At 40.4% G+C, this 16,642-nt stretch overlaps 1 protein-coding gene across 3 annotated transcripts in view; it reads right to left on the bottom strand.

The window, feature by feature from the left end:
• The window catches only part of CNOT6L (CCR4-NOT transcription complex subunit 6 like), a 100,478-nt gene extending 86,596 nt beyond the window's left edge, over positions 1-13,882 (bottom strand). Inside the window, exon 1 of one of the 3 annotated variants that reach the window (XM_058547323.1) lies at positions 13,800-13,882. In XM_058547323.1, the coding sequence (XP_058403306.1) occupies positions 13,800-13,864 (65 nt within the window). In that variant the 5' untranslated portion in view covers positions 13,865-13,882. Of the gene's footprint in view, positions 1-12,675; positions 12,755-12,956; positions 13,349-13,799 lie in introns of those variants that run through there. The other 2 variants (XM_058547326.1, XM_058547325.1) reach the window with 2 other exon arrangements.
• Between the last annotated feature and the right edge of the window lie 2,760 nt (positions 13,883-16,642).

Below are 16,642 nucleotides of genomic sequence, written 5' to 3' on the forward strand. Positions count from 1 at the left end.
ATCTCCAATTTGCCTTACCAGCCTCCTTGTTCCCACTGAAGCTCTGGAAGTTAACCAGAAATAACTCAATTTCCCTCCCATCCTCGAATGTGGACTCATGCTTTTTTTGTGTGTGTGAGGAAGATCAGCCCTGAGCTAACATCCACGCCAATCCTCCTCTTTTTGCTGAGGAAGACCAGCTCTGAGCTAACATCTATTGCCAATCCTCCTCCCTTTTTTCCCCAAAGCCCCAATAGACAGTTGCATGTCACAGTTGCACATCCTTCTAGTTGCTGTATGTGGGATGCCACCTCAGCATGGCCGGAGAAGCGGTGCGTCGGTGCACGCCCAGATCCAAACACGGGCCGCCAATAGTGGAGCGCAAGCACTTAACCACTAAGCCATGGGGCCGGCCCCGACTCATGCCTTTCTACTACCACATAAATGTAGTAGAATTATGTTATGTAAATTATGTATGTAATTTCTAGCATTTCTAATGCCATTTGATCATTCATTCATATAATAAACAGTTACTAAGCCCCTAATATACACCAAACTCTTAGTACACAGTAGAGGTTAAGCCGCTGCTATGTATCAAACACTTGAACTACAAAGGTAAGGTATCTCTGCCCTTAAAAACTCATAGTCTAATGGAAAAGCAGAGACATAAACCAGGTAAACACAAGACAATGTGGTAAATACTATGCAAGACGAATGCACAGGATGCTAGGGGAGCACAGAGAAAGAGCATAAAGCAAAGACTGGAAATGTCAGGCAAGGTTTCCCAGAGTAGGGAGCACCCAAGGTGAATTATTAAAGAAGTAAGTAAGGTCATAAAGTATAAGGTATTGTAGTAGGCACATAGAAAGCATAAACTAGGCTATATAAAGTCACTCAGTATGACTAGGCTGTAGAATATCTTCGAGAGAGGAGTCATAAATGATAAAACTGGAGAGGTACACAAGGCCAAGATCATGATAGGCTTACACATAATGCAATGAAATCTCCATTTTATTCTAAAAGCAATAAGCAGCAGCAGGATATCCTGGAAAGTACACAGGTTTAGGAATTCCAATGACCTAAATCCAAATTCGAGCTCTGTCATTTACTTGCTATGTGACTTTCATCAAATCTCCCTCTCTAAGCTTCAGTTTCCTCAACTATAAAAAGGGATTAATAATATCAATTTTGCCAGGATTCTAACAAGAAGTTAATTCACATAAATCTCCCAGCACAGGAGTCAGCAAACTACAGCTTGGTCTGCCAGCAATGAATGGTTTTCCATTTTTAAAGGACTGTCAAAAGACCAAAAAAATTACAACAACAAAAAAGAAGAGTATAGGACAAAGACCTTATGCCACCCACAAAGCCAAAATATTTACTATATATAGCCCTTTACATAAAAAACTGGCCAACTCCTGCCCTTAGCACATAGTAGGCAACCAAAAAGTAGGAACTATTCTTATTATTGAAGGATTTAAGCAGGGAATTTAAGTAACATGGAATGAAGTTTACAAGGATCTCTCTGTTAACAATACATACAAAAGAACAGAAGTTACAGGAGCAATAACGCTTGTTGGGAGACAAGCAAGGAGAATGTTGCAGTAATCCATTAACTTTTCCTTTCCTTCCTTCTCCTGAAGATAAAGGTGAGATCAACTTCTACCTCCTCTCTTTATCCCCGTAGGTCACACAACCATATGTACTCTGTACATTATAGCACTTAATGTTATTTTTCACTTAGCATATTCTGCCTTCACTTGTTTCCTATTTATCCAGGCTTAAATCCCCTATAAGTAGTATAAGAGTAAGTATTTTGGTCAATCAGATCCTGTTTTAAATACTGGTTTTACCAACATTTAAGACTTGTTATTTAACCGTATGTCTCCTAATAATGAGAAACAGTAATAGCTAACATATACTGAATTTTTTAGTTTAGTTTTGTTTTTTTACTACAAATGTACCACATACTGTTCTCAGCACTTTGTAGGTATTACTTCATTTAATCCTCAAAACAACCCTCTAAGATAAGGATGTTTATTATCTCTCTATTACAGATGAGGAAACCGAAGCATGGAGAAGTTAAATGAGTTTTCCAAGAGCTAGAAAGTGAAGGATCCAAGGCTCACATTCTTAACCAACGACAGAATGAGAATATACTGCCTAATTCACAAGATTTTCATGAGACTAGTTTTGATTACATATTTAAAGGGAAGGAGATGACTTTTCACAGTTCTTAGTACTCAGTAGTCCAATAAATATTAGTTCTACTTCCTGGTAGAAAAGACTATACTCTAAACTTTTTATTCCTCAGACCCTGAATACAACAGCATATAGCGAGTAGAAGCTTAATAAATATTTATTAATGGATTAGATACACTTTTAGTGATTAAAATTCTTGTACTGTTTAAAGGTTATCTTTCTGTACATAATTCACAATGTATTATTTCATAAATTTATATGTAGATGTTACAGAAGATGGCACTAAATATGAACCTATAGCAGAACATACCTTGTTCGATTTTTGGTTTTGTTTTGTTTTAAATATAAACATTATGATCAGATACCAATGGATATATATGTAAAGATCCAAGCAAAATCTTTGTATAGAGAGACACTAAGGTTGGTATATCCTAAATTTAGGTCTATTCTCTTAGCAGTATTGTAACTGGTATTATATAACTCTGATCTATGTTACTCATTTAGGGAATCTATTTAAGTAATTTGGGAAGAGAAAAATAAAAAGATTCTAAACTATAAAGTTACAGAGAGAGAGGTGCTCTCCACAGATGACTATAAGGAAGACAAAGTGTTATAACTTCTATTTCGTCTCTCCAATTTGTGTCACCAATTTCTATTGTTAATAAATGAAAACAATATGAAAACCCAAAATTACCAGGCGTCTCTTCAGTAGGAATGATGAGTCTCTCACACAGCAAAGTGAACTACTTGTTTCTTCAAAAGATTAGAAATAAATTTTATCTGTAATGTTTTAAAGTGGATTAAAAAATTAATGAAAAGTAATAATCCTGCTACAAAAGAACAATACAAAACAAAAATTCTATTACCACTTTCCAATTCTGCCTTGTGAACAGGAAGATTCTTAGCTAAACCCAAAGTTATTTAACTTCTGAGACTTATAACATGAAGGAAAGAAAGAAAATTTTTAAGAATATTTATCTAGGGGCCGGCCCCATGGCATAGTGGCTAAGTGCGCCTGCTCCGCTGCTGGCGGCCAGGGTTCAGATCCCGGGCACGCACTGATGCACCGCTTGTCAGGCCATGCTGTGGCGGCGTCCCACATAAAGTGGAGGAAGATGGGCACGGATGTTAGCTCAGGGCCAGTCTTCCTCAGCAAAAAAGAGGAGGATTGGCATGGATGTTAGCTCAGGGCTGATCTTCCTCACAAAAAAAAAAAAAAAAAAAGACAAATATTGTCTAACCAGAATGTAGCTCCATGGAAACACAAAGTTTCAAAAATTAAACACAGGGCAATCACCACATCAAGTGCAATATAACCTTACCTTGTAGAGCAAAATTTCCTAAGAAAGCTATTAAAATTTTTAGCAAACTATAAAAAAAAAACTTACAAAAACAAAACCAGTGATGCTCAAATATTTTGAGAAAAAAGTCAGGTGACAGCCAGTTCAAAGTAAACATGGTAAGATGTGGTACACACACACACATACAGACACACAATGGAATACTACTCAGCCATTAAAAAAAAAGACGAAATCATGCCATTTGCGACAAGGTGGATGGACTTTGAGGGTATTATGCTAAGCAAAATAAGTCAGAGAAAGACAAATACCATATGAAATACAGACAAGGAAAACAGATTGGTGGTTACCAGAGAGGAAAGAGGTAGGGGGAGGACGAAAAGGGTAAAGGGGCACATATGTATGGTGACAGATGGAAAGTAGACTTTTGGTGGTGAACATGCAGTATATACAGAAGCTGAAATATAATGATGTACACCAAAAATTTACACAGTTATATACCAATGTGACCTCAATAAAAAAAACAACAGCAAAAAGACTGTTTGGTTTGGAAAGTAAAACAGAACAGATTAAGTAAATTTAGGACTTCATTAAAAAATTAAATAGTAATTAATTAGAAACAACTAGCAATAATAATAACTAAAATTCAAAATATGCAGATTTTTGGCAAAATAAAATAGTTGAAATACAGAAACCCAAAGCTATTATTATAGTAAAATTAAGAGAATTTTTTCATTCATAATCCTTGTTAACTTGATAATTAAACTATCTCATTATGGTTTTAATTTGCATCTCTGATCACTACTTGATCAGGTTTTTCACATTTATTTTTTCAGGCTATGTCCTCTTTTGGGAACTGTCTGTATCCTTTGTCCATATATCTATAAAGTCTTATTATTTTTCTAATCAATTTACCATCTCTGTTGCAAAGACGTATTTCATCGTCTAGCACTACCTAGCACATTTATAAGTGTTCAATAAATATTGATTTCATTGAAAAGTTTTTAAAAATTTTAAAAAGTAAACACGGAATTCTTCATTAACCATATCCTTAATGTCACACAGTTTTGTTTCTTTCTTTTTAATTCTATGGTTATCACTTCATTTATGATTTAGTATTCTCTCTGCTTCCTGTGTCCCCCTCCCACATAGCTACCAAATTAATCAGAAAAAAACTCTCCACATTGTTTTTATTGCATGTTTTTCAAAAGAAACAATATTCTCCACTGCTCAAGAAATCTGAGTTATTTAGAAAAATCTTCAGTAAACGATTAAGGGCCCTCCAAAATACGTATATGAATTGATGGGAAAACAATTAGAGAATGTTAAAGGAGAAGGCAGCAGCCCTGATGGCCTAGTGGATTTGGGGCTCTTACTGCTGCGGCCCAGGCTCGTTTCCTGGTCAGGGAACCACACCACCCATCTGTCGGTTGCCTTACTGGGGCAGTGCATGCTGCTGTGATGCTGAAAGCTACACCACTGCTATTTCAAATACCAGCAAGGTCACCCATGGTGGACAGGTTTCAGAAGAACTTCCATACTAGTCAGACTAGGAAGAAGGATCTGATTACCCACTTCTGAAAAAAGTGGCCATGAAAACCCTATGGATACCAGTGGAGCATTGTCTGATACAGCGCCCGAAGGAGAGAGGATGGTGCGACAAGATGAGGTAGGGTTCTGTTCTACTGTACAGAGGGTTGCTAGGAGTAGGAATCAACCTTAGGGCTCTAACAATAACAAAAAAAAAAAGTAGGGAGGGGAGAGGAGGAAAGAAGGGAGAGGGGAAAAGAGGAGAAAAAAGCTACCCCTCTTTCCCAAACAAGTTAAGCATTATTATCTGCCACTCATTACTGGACACAGCATCTTCACCTTTCTAATCTATATTTCATACTTCCCTCAAACCTCAACCTTTATACCCCTTCATGATAAAAACACTCAACAAACTAGGAATAGGAGGGAACTTCCTCATCCTGATAAAGGGCATCGATGAAAACCCCACAGCTAATATCATACTTAATAGAGAAAGACTGAACACTTCCCCCCACAAGATCAGGAACAAGACAAGGACATCTGCTCTTGACACTTCTTTTCAACAATGTACTGAAGGTTTTAGCCAGGGCAATTAGGCAAGAAAATGAAATAAAATGCATCCAGATTGGAAAAGAAGTAAAACTACATCTATTTACAGGTGACATGATCCTTGTTATACAGAAAATCCTACAGAATCCACTAAAAAACTGTCAGAACTAATAAACAAGTTCAGCAAATTTGCAGGATACAAGATCAATACAAAAAAATCAATTGTATTTTTATACACTTGGAATGAACAACCCAAAAATGAAATTAAGAAAATAATTCCATTTACAATAGCATCTAAAAGAATAAAATATTTAGGAACAAATGCAACAAGTGTAAAATTTATACTCTGAAAACCTCAAAACACTGTTGAAAGAAATCAAAGATCTAAATAAGTGGAAAGATCCCATGTTCATGAATAGGAAAACTTAATATTACTAAGACAGCAATGCTCCCCAAATTGATCTACAGATTTAACACAATTCCTATCAAAATCCAAGCTGGCTTCACTGCAGAAATTGATGAGCTGATCCTAAAATTCATATGGAAATACAATAGACCCCAAATAGCGGAAACAATCTTGAAAAAGAAGAACAAAGTTGGAAGACTCACACTTCTCAATTACCAAGCTACAGTAGTCAAGACAATACTGGTATAAGAAAAATTATACAGAACAGAATAAAACTGAAAGTCCCGAAATAAACCCTCACATTTAAGGTTAAGTGATTTTCTCAAGAGAGACAAGACAATTCAAGGCGGAAGGAAGTCTTTTCAACAAATGGTACTGAGACAACCATATATCCACATGCAAAGGAATAAAGTTAGACTCCCTACATCAGGCTGTATATGGAAATTAACTCAAAATGGATCAAAGATCTAAAGGTAAGAGCTAAAACTAAAAACCTCTTAGGACAAAACAGAAGGCTAAATCTTTGTGAACTTAGATTAGTAAATGGTGTCTTAGATATGACACCAAAAGCATAAGCAACAAAAGAAAAAATAAACTAGATTTCATCAAAATTAAAAACTTTTGTTCCTCAAAGGACACCATCAGGAAAGTGAAAAGACAACTCACCGAATGGGGGAAAATATTTGCAAATCATATATGTGATGCAGCACATATCTAAAATATACAAAAGACTCTTACAACTCAATAATAAAAAGATAAATAACAACTGAAAACTGAGCAAAGGATCTGAATACACATTTGTCAAAAAAAGATATATGAACGGCCAATAAGCAAATGAAAAGACACTCAACATCATTAGGGAAATGCAAATCAAAACCACAATGACACTACTTAACACTCACTAGGAGAGCTATGATCAAAAAGACTGATAATAATGATGTTGGCAAGAATGTGGAAAAACTGGTGCCCTCATACACTGCTAGTGGGGATGTGAAATGGTGAGGTTGTTCAGAAAAAACAGTCTGAAAGTTCCTCAAAAGTTTAAACATAAAGGCACTACATGATTCAGCAATTCCACTCCTAGGTACATACCCTAGAGAATTGAAAACTATGTACACAAAAACTTATATGCGAATGTTCAAGGCAGAATTATTTATAATAGCCAAAAAGTAGAAACAACCCAAATGTCCATCAGATGACAGATAAACAAAATATGGTATATCCATATAATGGCATATTATGCAGCCATAAAAAGAACAAAGTACTATTACACAATATAACATGGATGAACCTTAAAACAAGGTAAATGAAAGATGTCCATGATAAAAGACCACATATTACATCAAGATTCCATTTGTGGGGCCAGCCCAGTGGTATAGCGGTTAAGTACTCGTGCTCCACTTCGGCAGACCAGGGTTCCAGGTTCAGATCCCGGGTGCCCACCAATGCACAACTTGTCAAGCCATGCTGTGGCGGTGTCCCATATAAAGTAGAGGAAGATGGGCAGGGCCATTAGCTCAGGGCCAATCTTTCTCAGCAAAAAGAGGAGGATTGGCAACAGATGTTAGCTCAGGGCTAATCTTCCTCACACACAAAAAGAAAAAAAAAGATTCCATTCGTATAAAATGTCCGGAATAGGCAAATATATACTCAGAAAGTAGATCAGTGATTGTCTAGAACTAAGGGTATGGGAGAATGAGGGGTAACTCAGAATATACGATTTGTATTTCAGGTGATTAAAACGTCATAAAATTGTGGTGACAGCTGCACGACTCTGAATATACTAAACACTACTGAGTTATATATTTTAAATGGGCTACTTCTATGGTAAGTGAATTAATTATATCTCAAAAAAGCTGTTACAAAAAAACAAAAAATCCTCTCAACTCTTTCTTTAAGTAGTCCCTACCCCCCCACCATTCCATTTAATGTCACTCCCTCTCAGAATGTCTGTAAACAGTTTATACTGTAGTGACTTGCCCTTGTTCATTTATTGTTTTGAAATAACTAAATTATATGTTTTATCTCCCTCACTCACAAGCTACAAGCTTTGCAAGGTTTTCTTCTACTTCTTTCATACTTCTCTTTAGAACCGAGTATAATAGTGGGTACAGAATGGGCCCTCAAATAAGGTTTTTAATTTTCAAAATGCAAAATATTAGAAATATTTACCATGGAGAAGTTAACCAAATTACTCAAAAATCTTCCTTTGGGGGAATACAGATATATATAACTCCCCAGATCCCTAGCCAAACTCTTCAGAACAAAATAAGTAAATGTAAACATAGAACTGAGGTTTCACATTACAATAATCCTAGGCAACGAAAGAATAAGTTGTGATTCAGTTAAAATTAAAATTGTCCCAAGATAAAATTCCTTTAATGTGTTAGAGGTTCAGTGTTAGAGCAGTTAGTCAAAGAAAGTTGTAGTATTTTCATCATGAAACATGAGCACAAGTTAATAATTAAGCCTTTGTTGTTTACTTGATGATTTTATTGTTCTTTCTGGGTTAAGGCTCACATATATTAATTACAATGACTTTAGAATTACAAAAACAGCAATAGCAAACAACAAAACATAGTAAGGTCAATTTCTTTAAAGTATAAAGTAATAATAATAATAATGCTCTATCTCAACAACAGAAAAAGAAAATTCAAAAAATGTGTTTCCCATGAAACTATACTCCAGAAACTGAAATGCAAAGTCAACTGATTTCAAAGCACAAAGAGAAATAACTCAAACAGCCAGAACCCAGCAAACCACAACGACAATTAGTAACTGGATAGTAAAGGAGAGATCTTCTAAAGGTTATAAAATCCAATTGTAATGTTCTCTGTAAAACTTGTATCTTTAAATAGCTGAAGTTCACTTGTCATTCAAACCCCTCAGAGAAGAGAGCTCCTTCTTGCCTCCTCCTCCTCCTTCTCCTCCCCCTCCCCCTCTTCTGGCTCTTACTCCTTCCCTTCTCTTCCTCCCCCATCCCCAATTTTACTCTTTGAAGATGGAAAGCAATTTTTAACTATTATAATTCACTTTTTAGACATAATTTCTTAAATATATGCTACCATCTAAAATAACATCATGAAATGTCCCAAGCTGTCCACCATCCAGGGACTAAATTCCCATCCCCCTCGCATTCAAATAAAGCTCTGTGACAAATTCTCACCATAAAATGTGGGCAGATGTTTGTCACTTTAAGTCTGGCGGTTCTTAAGAAATGGTCTGTGAGTAATAGGCAGGGCTCCAAGACCCTAAGGAATGGTGGAGACATAAGATGTAAGAAGTCTGGGTCCCTCAATTACCACATGGAGGAAAGCCACAAGCCTGCTAACCAGGAGCACCTGCACTAGACTGTTATGCGAGCAAAATATAAACTTACATATGTTAAGCCACTAAAATTTTGGAGTGTATTTATTACCCTAATTAGCATTACTCAAAGTAATACATGCACAAAGTCTTAAGTATTTCAATTTCCCCTAATTAAAGACATGTATAAGAAATATTTTGGAAAGATTGTTTAAAAGCCCATTTAAGTAACACTCAATTTTAAAACCTAAACAATTTGCCACCTTGATTTTGTTATAACATAATTCCTTTAAACAATGATAGCATGAGCAGTGCCAATGTTAATAATAAATTTCACAGTCCAATAATCCACATGTTAATATATTAGTTCAGTATCATCTATTTTCATGATTCTTACAGAAAAATGTTTTCCTCAATTCTCCCAAATTAAAAAAAAGTTATGAAGTGTTTTAAAATACTATAATTCATAATGTCTAATGAAAATTACCAAATACCTAGTTAAGGGCAAAATTCATTTCTATTTTACTGTTTTAAAGTATTAAGAATTATCATTTATAATTTTTAAGGTACAAATTTTTCCTTTAAATATAACCATATGGCAGATAATTCTGTTCACTGTAAATGCACATACCCATAACACACATGCTTTAATAAAACCATTACATTTTTCATTCTAATAAAGTTGTCCCTACTACCCTTGACAAAAATCCTTCACAAATGTCTTGAAATTTTAGTGCTTTACTAGGTTTTCTTTTAACATTGCTGATATAAATAATAATGATATAGGGCCTAACTGGGAAACCTGGCATTAGTAAACAGAGACATTATAAAGTGAAACCAATCAAACTCCTCCCACATACTCTTCACCCTGCCTTCACCAAAAAAAAAAGTCCTTTATTTAACCTCTCTGTTGCCTTTACCTTAAATTCCATACCATTATTTTTTCCACCATAATACAGTTAAAATTAAATGAGCAGCACATTTACAGCTCTAAATAGAATAATAAAAACAGAAAATTATCAAAAGTTGATAAAGGATTTTTGCTTCCATCAGGAAAATATTCCAAGAGGTTTTGTTTACCAGAATCAGCCAACATGAATTACATAAATAATAAAAGAATTACGTAACAATTTTTGTAGCACTTATACTTTCTGAATCTATACAGATAAAGTAAACTCTAGTTCTCTGAGTTCTTTTTTAATGCTTGATTGCACTGGAACATATATGTGATACATATAGCTTAAAATTTTTTTCCCAGGCTACACAGCAAGAACTCATAAAGAGTAACGAAACTGAGAGATGGCCTATTCGAAAACATGAAAAAAAATTAAGTATGACTATATAGTCTCTATAAACTAATACAACAGGCTATTTTAATGAGTCTTATTTCTGAAAAAAGACTTCTAAAATACATCAGAAGTTGTTTATTTATACCTTATGTACATCAAAGGACTGTGAAATGTTCTATTGTCTTGATTTTTTACTTAGTTACATAATATTTCAATAATTAAATGAGTATTTATACTTATGTTTTTCAATGCCCGCAGTCAAGGCTGCAGGAGAAGGAACTAATGCTTAACTAAGCATCTACTATGCGCCAAACATTTGTTTTCTCCTTCTATCCTCAGACAACCTTACTACAAATGTATTATCTCTGTTACAGAGAAGAAAACAGAGGCTTATAAATATTAGATACCTTGCCTCAGGTCAAAAAGCTAAGAAAAATGGCACAGCGAGAGTTCTGAGGTCTGTAAAACAAGTCCTTTCTCCACTAAACGACATGTGTTGTTTTTCCAGTAGTGGTCACAGAAAACAGTTCTCCACCCATCCTATTCTTCCCCCTACTTCCCGGTGAACATCATGGAACATTTCTTTGTGAGACCAGGTTCAGAAAAAAGCAATCTCTGGCCACCGTGACAGAGCATGGCCTCCAAAGATAGAACCTATATCTTGACTTGATCCACAGGGTTTTCTAGATGGGCTAACTAGATGCGAATGGAAGAGGGAAGAGTAGATCAAGTAAATCAGCACAGAATTATCCAAATACCATTTCTATTGGGTTCTGAAGTGCACTGTATACCTACTGGCCGATTTATCTTTACAGTTGCGTTTTACTTAGACTACTCTCAAAATAGCTCTCCAGGAGCACACACTGAGTAGACAATAGAAGCTGCTTGATCTAGGTTTTGGAGACTGTGAGGGAAAACGTGTTTGTTTGTGTTATGCATGACTATCTTGACTGGCAATTAAGATAACTAACTACAAGCAATAAGCTAGTGTCTCCCAAAATGTAGTACTGTGCTTCCAATGTGGACAAACGGCTCAGCCCAACTCCTGAACACAACCCATCTCAAGAGCCTAGGCTAACTAGTCGGCCGAGTTCAGGATGACAGCTCCAGGAACTTCCTCTTCCTCACCGACCCCCTCAGCTCGGCGCGTACACGCCTTTCCCCCTAGGAGGCAGGATAAAACAATTTTGAATGCCCCAAATCGATCCAATCCCACCAACACCACAGGACACGGAAGCCAGCTTCCATTTCTTCCCCGGCCTCTCCAAGAAAATCTTTTATCTTAAAAAAAAAAAAAAAAAAAAAAGCATACCTCTTACCAAGGAGAAAGTACGTGCAACGAAAAATGAAAATATGGATGTAGTCCCTCCACACAGCCGTCAGGGAAGGATTTAAGGAAGGGATCCCGCCAGCGCGTATCCCCGAGATTTACTGCTTTGATTCACTTTCCCTCGGGTTCCACCGCCGGCCGGGGAGAGCTCGCAGTTCGAACGCCGAGCTACGCCTTCGCCTCTCCTCAGGCGAGCCGGCGGCCGGGGCGACGGCAATCGGCGCGTCCCGCCTCCGACCCTCACCTGCCCGGGCCGGCGGCGGCGCCCTGGGCCCGCGCGGCCCGGGAGGCGGGCGGGCGCCGAGGCGGTTAGGCCGCGCTGCAGGCCGGCGCGCTTCCTGCCGCGGCTCCGGGAACGGCAGCCCGCGGAACGGCGGCGCGGCCCGACCGCAGCGCGTGTGCCGCACACACACTCGCCCTCCCGGCCCGGCCCCGAGCAGCTCTCACCTGCGAGGCTCCGGAGCCTCGGCTACAGAGCGGGAGGGACACGCCGCTCGGGGGTCCCGGACACACGGAACCCGCCCCCAGAGTCCCGGGCCCTGGGCGCGGACACCCCCACCACACACACACACCCCGGAACCTTCGCCGCCTCCGACCGCGGCGCGGGTCAGCCCCACACCCGACACACACCCACTCGCCGTGGGTCCTCAGGCCGCCTCTCCGCCCGCCAAAGTCCCAACTCGCGCACCCACACGAACATTTGTCCCTCTCCCACCTCATCTCCCCGGGGACGCGCTCCTCTTCCCCACACTCTCGATCCTACTCGCAGGCACACACACACTCTACCTCATTCTCTTCCTCCGGCCCAGGAGCGACAGCAGCCATTTCCCCGCGGCAGGGGAAACACACACACAAACACGCGCGCGCGCGCACCAGGCCCCCACAGATGCTTCCCCTCCCGAGCGGCCGCCGCAGACGCAAACACAAACACCCACGGGCGGCCCGCGCTCCCGCCCGCCCCGAAGGGAAGCCGCCGCCACAGGAAGGGCCCGGACCCCGGCTCTCCGGCGGGCGGGCGCGTACGGCGCCCGGGCCTGGGTCGCGGAGGGCCTGCGCCCCCTCCTCACCTGCATTCAGCGCGCCGGGGTCCGGGCGGCGGCGGCGGCGGCGGCGGCGGGGCGGCTGGTGCTGGTGTTGCGGCGGCGGGGGAGGCGGCGGCGGCGGTGGCGGCGGGGCTGAGGGCAGCAAAGACATGCAGGCAGCCCGCCGGGGGGAGAGGCACCGGCCGGAGGGGACGCGGGGCGGGCGGGCCGGGCCGGGCCGCCTGAGGAACGGCAGAGGCGGTGGCGAGGAGGGAGGCTGAAGGGAGCGAGAAGGAGACGGATGGGGGGGCGGGGAGGGGACGAGGGCCGCGCCGCCGGGCTTCGGGGACGGTGACCCTGGGCGCGCAGGAGAGGCCCCGCGGCCGCCGACGCGAAGGCCCCCGCCGGAGGAAGCTTCGCCCCCGCAGCCGCCGGAGCCGCGGCTATTACTCCGAGAGCCGCGCAGAGCCTGGCCTTGGCCTTGGCCTCCTGGCGCCTGGGCTGCCGCCGCTGTGGGGGTTACTGCTGCGCCTGCTGCTGCCGCGGCCGAGGCTGCTGCACAGAGACGCCAGCTTTCGGTGCCTTTGCTCTCGCTCACACACGTTCACACCCCCGAGGGCTGGGGGAGAGGCGTCCGCGCGATATCGGTATTGAGATTAATAACAAGGTGCAGAGAGTGCGAGGAGGAGGGTTGATTGACGTGGAGGGGCTGGCGGGAGTCACTCACTCCCCTGCGCGGAGGGGTGGGGTGAGGGCAAGGAGGCGGAGCTCTAGCGCCGCGCCTTGGCCCCGCCCCCTGGCGCCGCGTTTGGTCGTGGTGCGCGTGCGCGCGCGGCTGCCGGGGGGGGGTCTTGCCTGTTTTCTCCTTTACCCTTGCTGTTTTCTTACTCTCTTTTCGTGGCTTGAGTGACGAGCAGAGCTGGGAAGGCTGGTAGGGTATCAGAAATCCACATCCACTAAGCCATGGTGGGGGAAGGGGAGAGAGTGGCGAAGCCGCCTCACCCGGTGTTCGTGCCTGTACTCGGTGCTGTTTACTGCTCGCTCGCCCGAGGCCGCGTGACGGCGAAGCCGAGCGCCGGTCTGGGTAGCTAACGAGACGCCAGGTGAGGTGAAGTAACCGAAGGAAATGTTTCCGGACCTCTTCGGTGGGTTTTTTTTTAACGTGTGCCGCCTGTGTAAGTTGTATCGCGAAAGTAAATAAGAGAACCCGTGACGCTATGCGATAACCCGGTCCTGTTTATTTTCTAATTCTCCTTTCTCGCGATAGAATTACGTTTGTTGGCAACCGCCAGCTACAGAGTGAAAACATCAAAATGTAAACTGGAAATATTAATATTTACTTGGTGAATGTGGCCTTGACATTTTAAGTTTCTGGGGTTTAATTTTGTTTTTGTGAGTCAGTTTCAGCAGTCCCAAAACAAATCATACCAGCTCTAGAGGCAGAATGCTGCTGTTGCAGTTTTGCACAATCTCTTTCTCAATGCATGCTCCGAGCTTGTGTACTTACCAGTATTGGTCAAGGGTTTATTAGTAGTGTTCAGTAGTTTTTTCCCACAGGGGTAGTGTTTAGCACACTAAGCACGTTGTGTTGGTTGCAATTAATCTTAGACCCTATTGTCGGATGTAAAAGACCTTCCTCTCCTGGGGAAAAAGATGCGGTAAAAATGCAAATCATCATTTAGCCAGAGCTGATCAGCTATTAAAAGACCCCACGATTGCAGAAGAACAACTGCACCACTTTCGTCTTTGTTACCAGGAATTGTGAGTGAGTGACTGAAGAAGCCTTTCAGGACATTCGTGGCTACTTTGTTTTCCACCTGTGTTAAGTTTCTATCTCCCTCCCTAGCAACCAGCTAGGTTTCCGTTTCCCACCCCCATACCAGCTTTTGTAATAGGTGTCCAAATGGTCTTCATCCTGGAAGAAGTCCCACTGATTCCCAACTATCTTGAGCCTAGGCTGACATATAATGAATAATTATCTTTGGCTTTGTACAAAGCCAAACAAGTCACTTCAGGAGCCCAGAATAGTAAGCCTGCCTCAGTGGCATCTTGCCACAGCGTTTTTCCTTGGCACACAAACAGTCTTCCCCAAGGAGAAATGCTACCAAATGTGAAGAAAAGAGCGAAATAGGCACCTGAAAAATATAAATCAGATGATGGGAAATCCTCACAGATTTAAGCTTCTTCAAACACCTGTAGATATATAGATTCCTAGCTATTCATTCGTATACAATAAAAAAACGTCTGTGGAGGGTGTTTTATGTTCCAGACATTGTATGTAGCGTCAGAGATAGATAAGCATATGTAGTCTCGATTTTTAAGTAGCTCACAGTCGTGGTAGGAGAAGCAGACACATAAACAGGAAATTCTCACAGAAGAAACCAGAAATGAAAGTATGAAAGGTGACACAAAATTAATAGTCACAACAGTGCCCAGGAGGATAAGGCTGATGGCACTGGCATTTTCACTTGAGCTATATGATACCTGCCACTCTCACAGGCTTACTAGCGGTAGTGACTGGGGTAAGGAAAGAGGGGAGCCTTTGTGGATGTTCAAGAAGCATTAATAATGGTGGGGTTTGCTGGTCCTGAAACTCAGATTTATATAGGAAATATTCATCGTTGGCCTTTAAATTTTAAATACTAAACGCGTCACAATCCATGGAATAATTGTAATTGTGTCATTCAGAGTTAAGAATAGTGAATTTAAAAAAAAGAGTGGATTTTATTATAAAATATCAATTGAATGAAGGTTGAGTTGAAATAATCTCTACTCTAGGGATGTTCTCTTGATACCATAGCAAATAAATTGACTCACTAGAAACAAAAGGAAAGCAATACTTTTATATATTACCCAGTATAACTGTATCATCCAAAAAATAGATTGTTGTTTTTCTCATTTGCAGTGAGATCGAAATTAGAGAAATAATAATTTTCATATAGTTGGCACTGTACAAATGCTGAGAAATTAAATCTTCACTGATATGAAAAAAATCCCTCATAAGACTCCAATTCAAAAAACATTCCAACAACAAAAGAGTAGCACTTAAGCGATTTTTAAAAAGCAGTTTTATAGTACATCAAAGTTTGCAACAGAATAGTAACCTACTTTTGATGTCTCATTTCATGGGAATTTTTCATGTTTGACAGATACTGCAATTTTTTAATTAAGATTAAAAATAAGAACATAGTAAGAAAATATCACTTTTAAGAAGTGATTTATCCAAGTGAAAGCTTTTGGCTTAAGTAAGCCTTTTTGACCAAGTTGGTGTAACAGTAACACTATGTAGGTACAATTTGTTCTGAAACAACACTTAATGTTTATTTGTATTATTGTATTATTACGGAATTGGTTCATTTCTTCTCAATAAAAAAAAAGTACTTGATGTTCTAGCGACTACCTGTGTCTTTTCCAAATTAGTAATTAATATTTGATGTGAGTAAATCTGATCTCTCCATGTTTTTTCTGTTGGTAGCACAGGTAGCTGAACCTCTTAGATCCCTTATAACTGTTTCTTTGTCTGTTTTCTGAAATTCTGTTGAGCAGCTTGCTCAGAAGGCAAAGATTTAAAATTTTTTATTTAAGAACATTATTACTATTTGATAAAGAACCAATTAAATTTCATTTTACTGATTTCAATACATACCTTTATACTAACTACATAACTTTTCAAGAAAACGGTCACATTTCAATTATTCAGTAAGGTATAATTAGTAAGATAATTAAATGTA

Source organism: Diceros bicornis, chromosome 8, assembly GCF_020826845.1.
Source record: "Diceros bicornis minor isolate mBicDic1 chromosome 8, mDicBic1.mat.cur, whole genome shotgun sequence".
Classification (NCBI taxonomy): domain Eukaryota; kingdom Metazoa; phylum Chordata; class Mammalia; order Perissodactyla; family Rhinocerotidae; genus Diceros; species Diceros bicornis.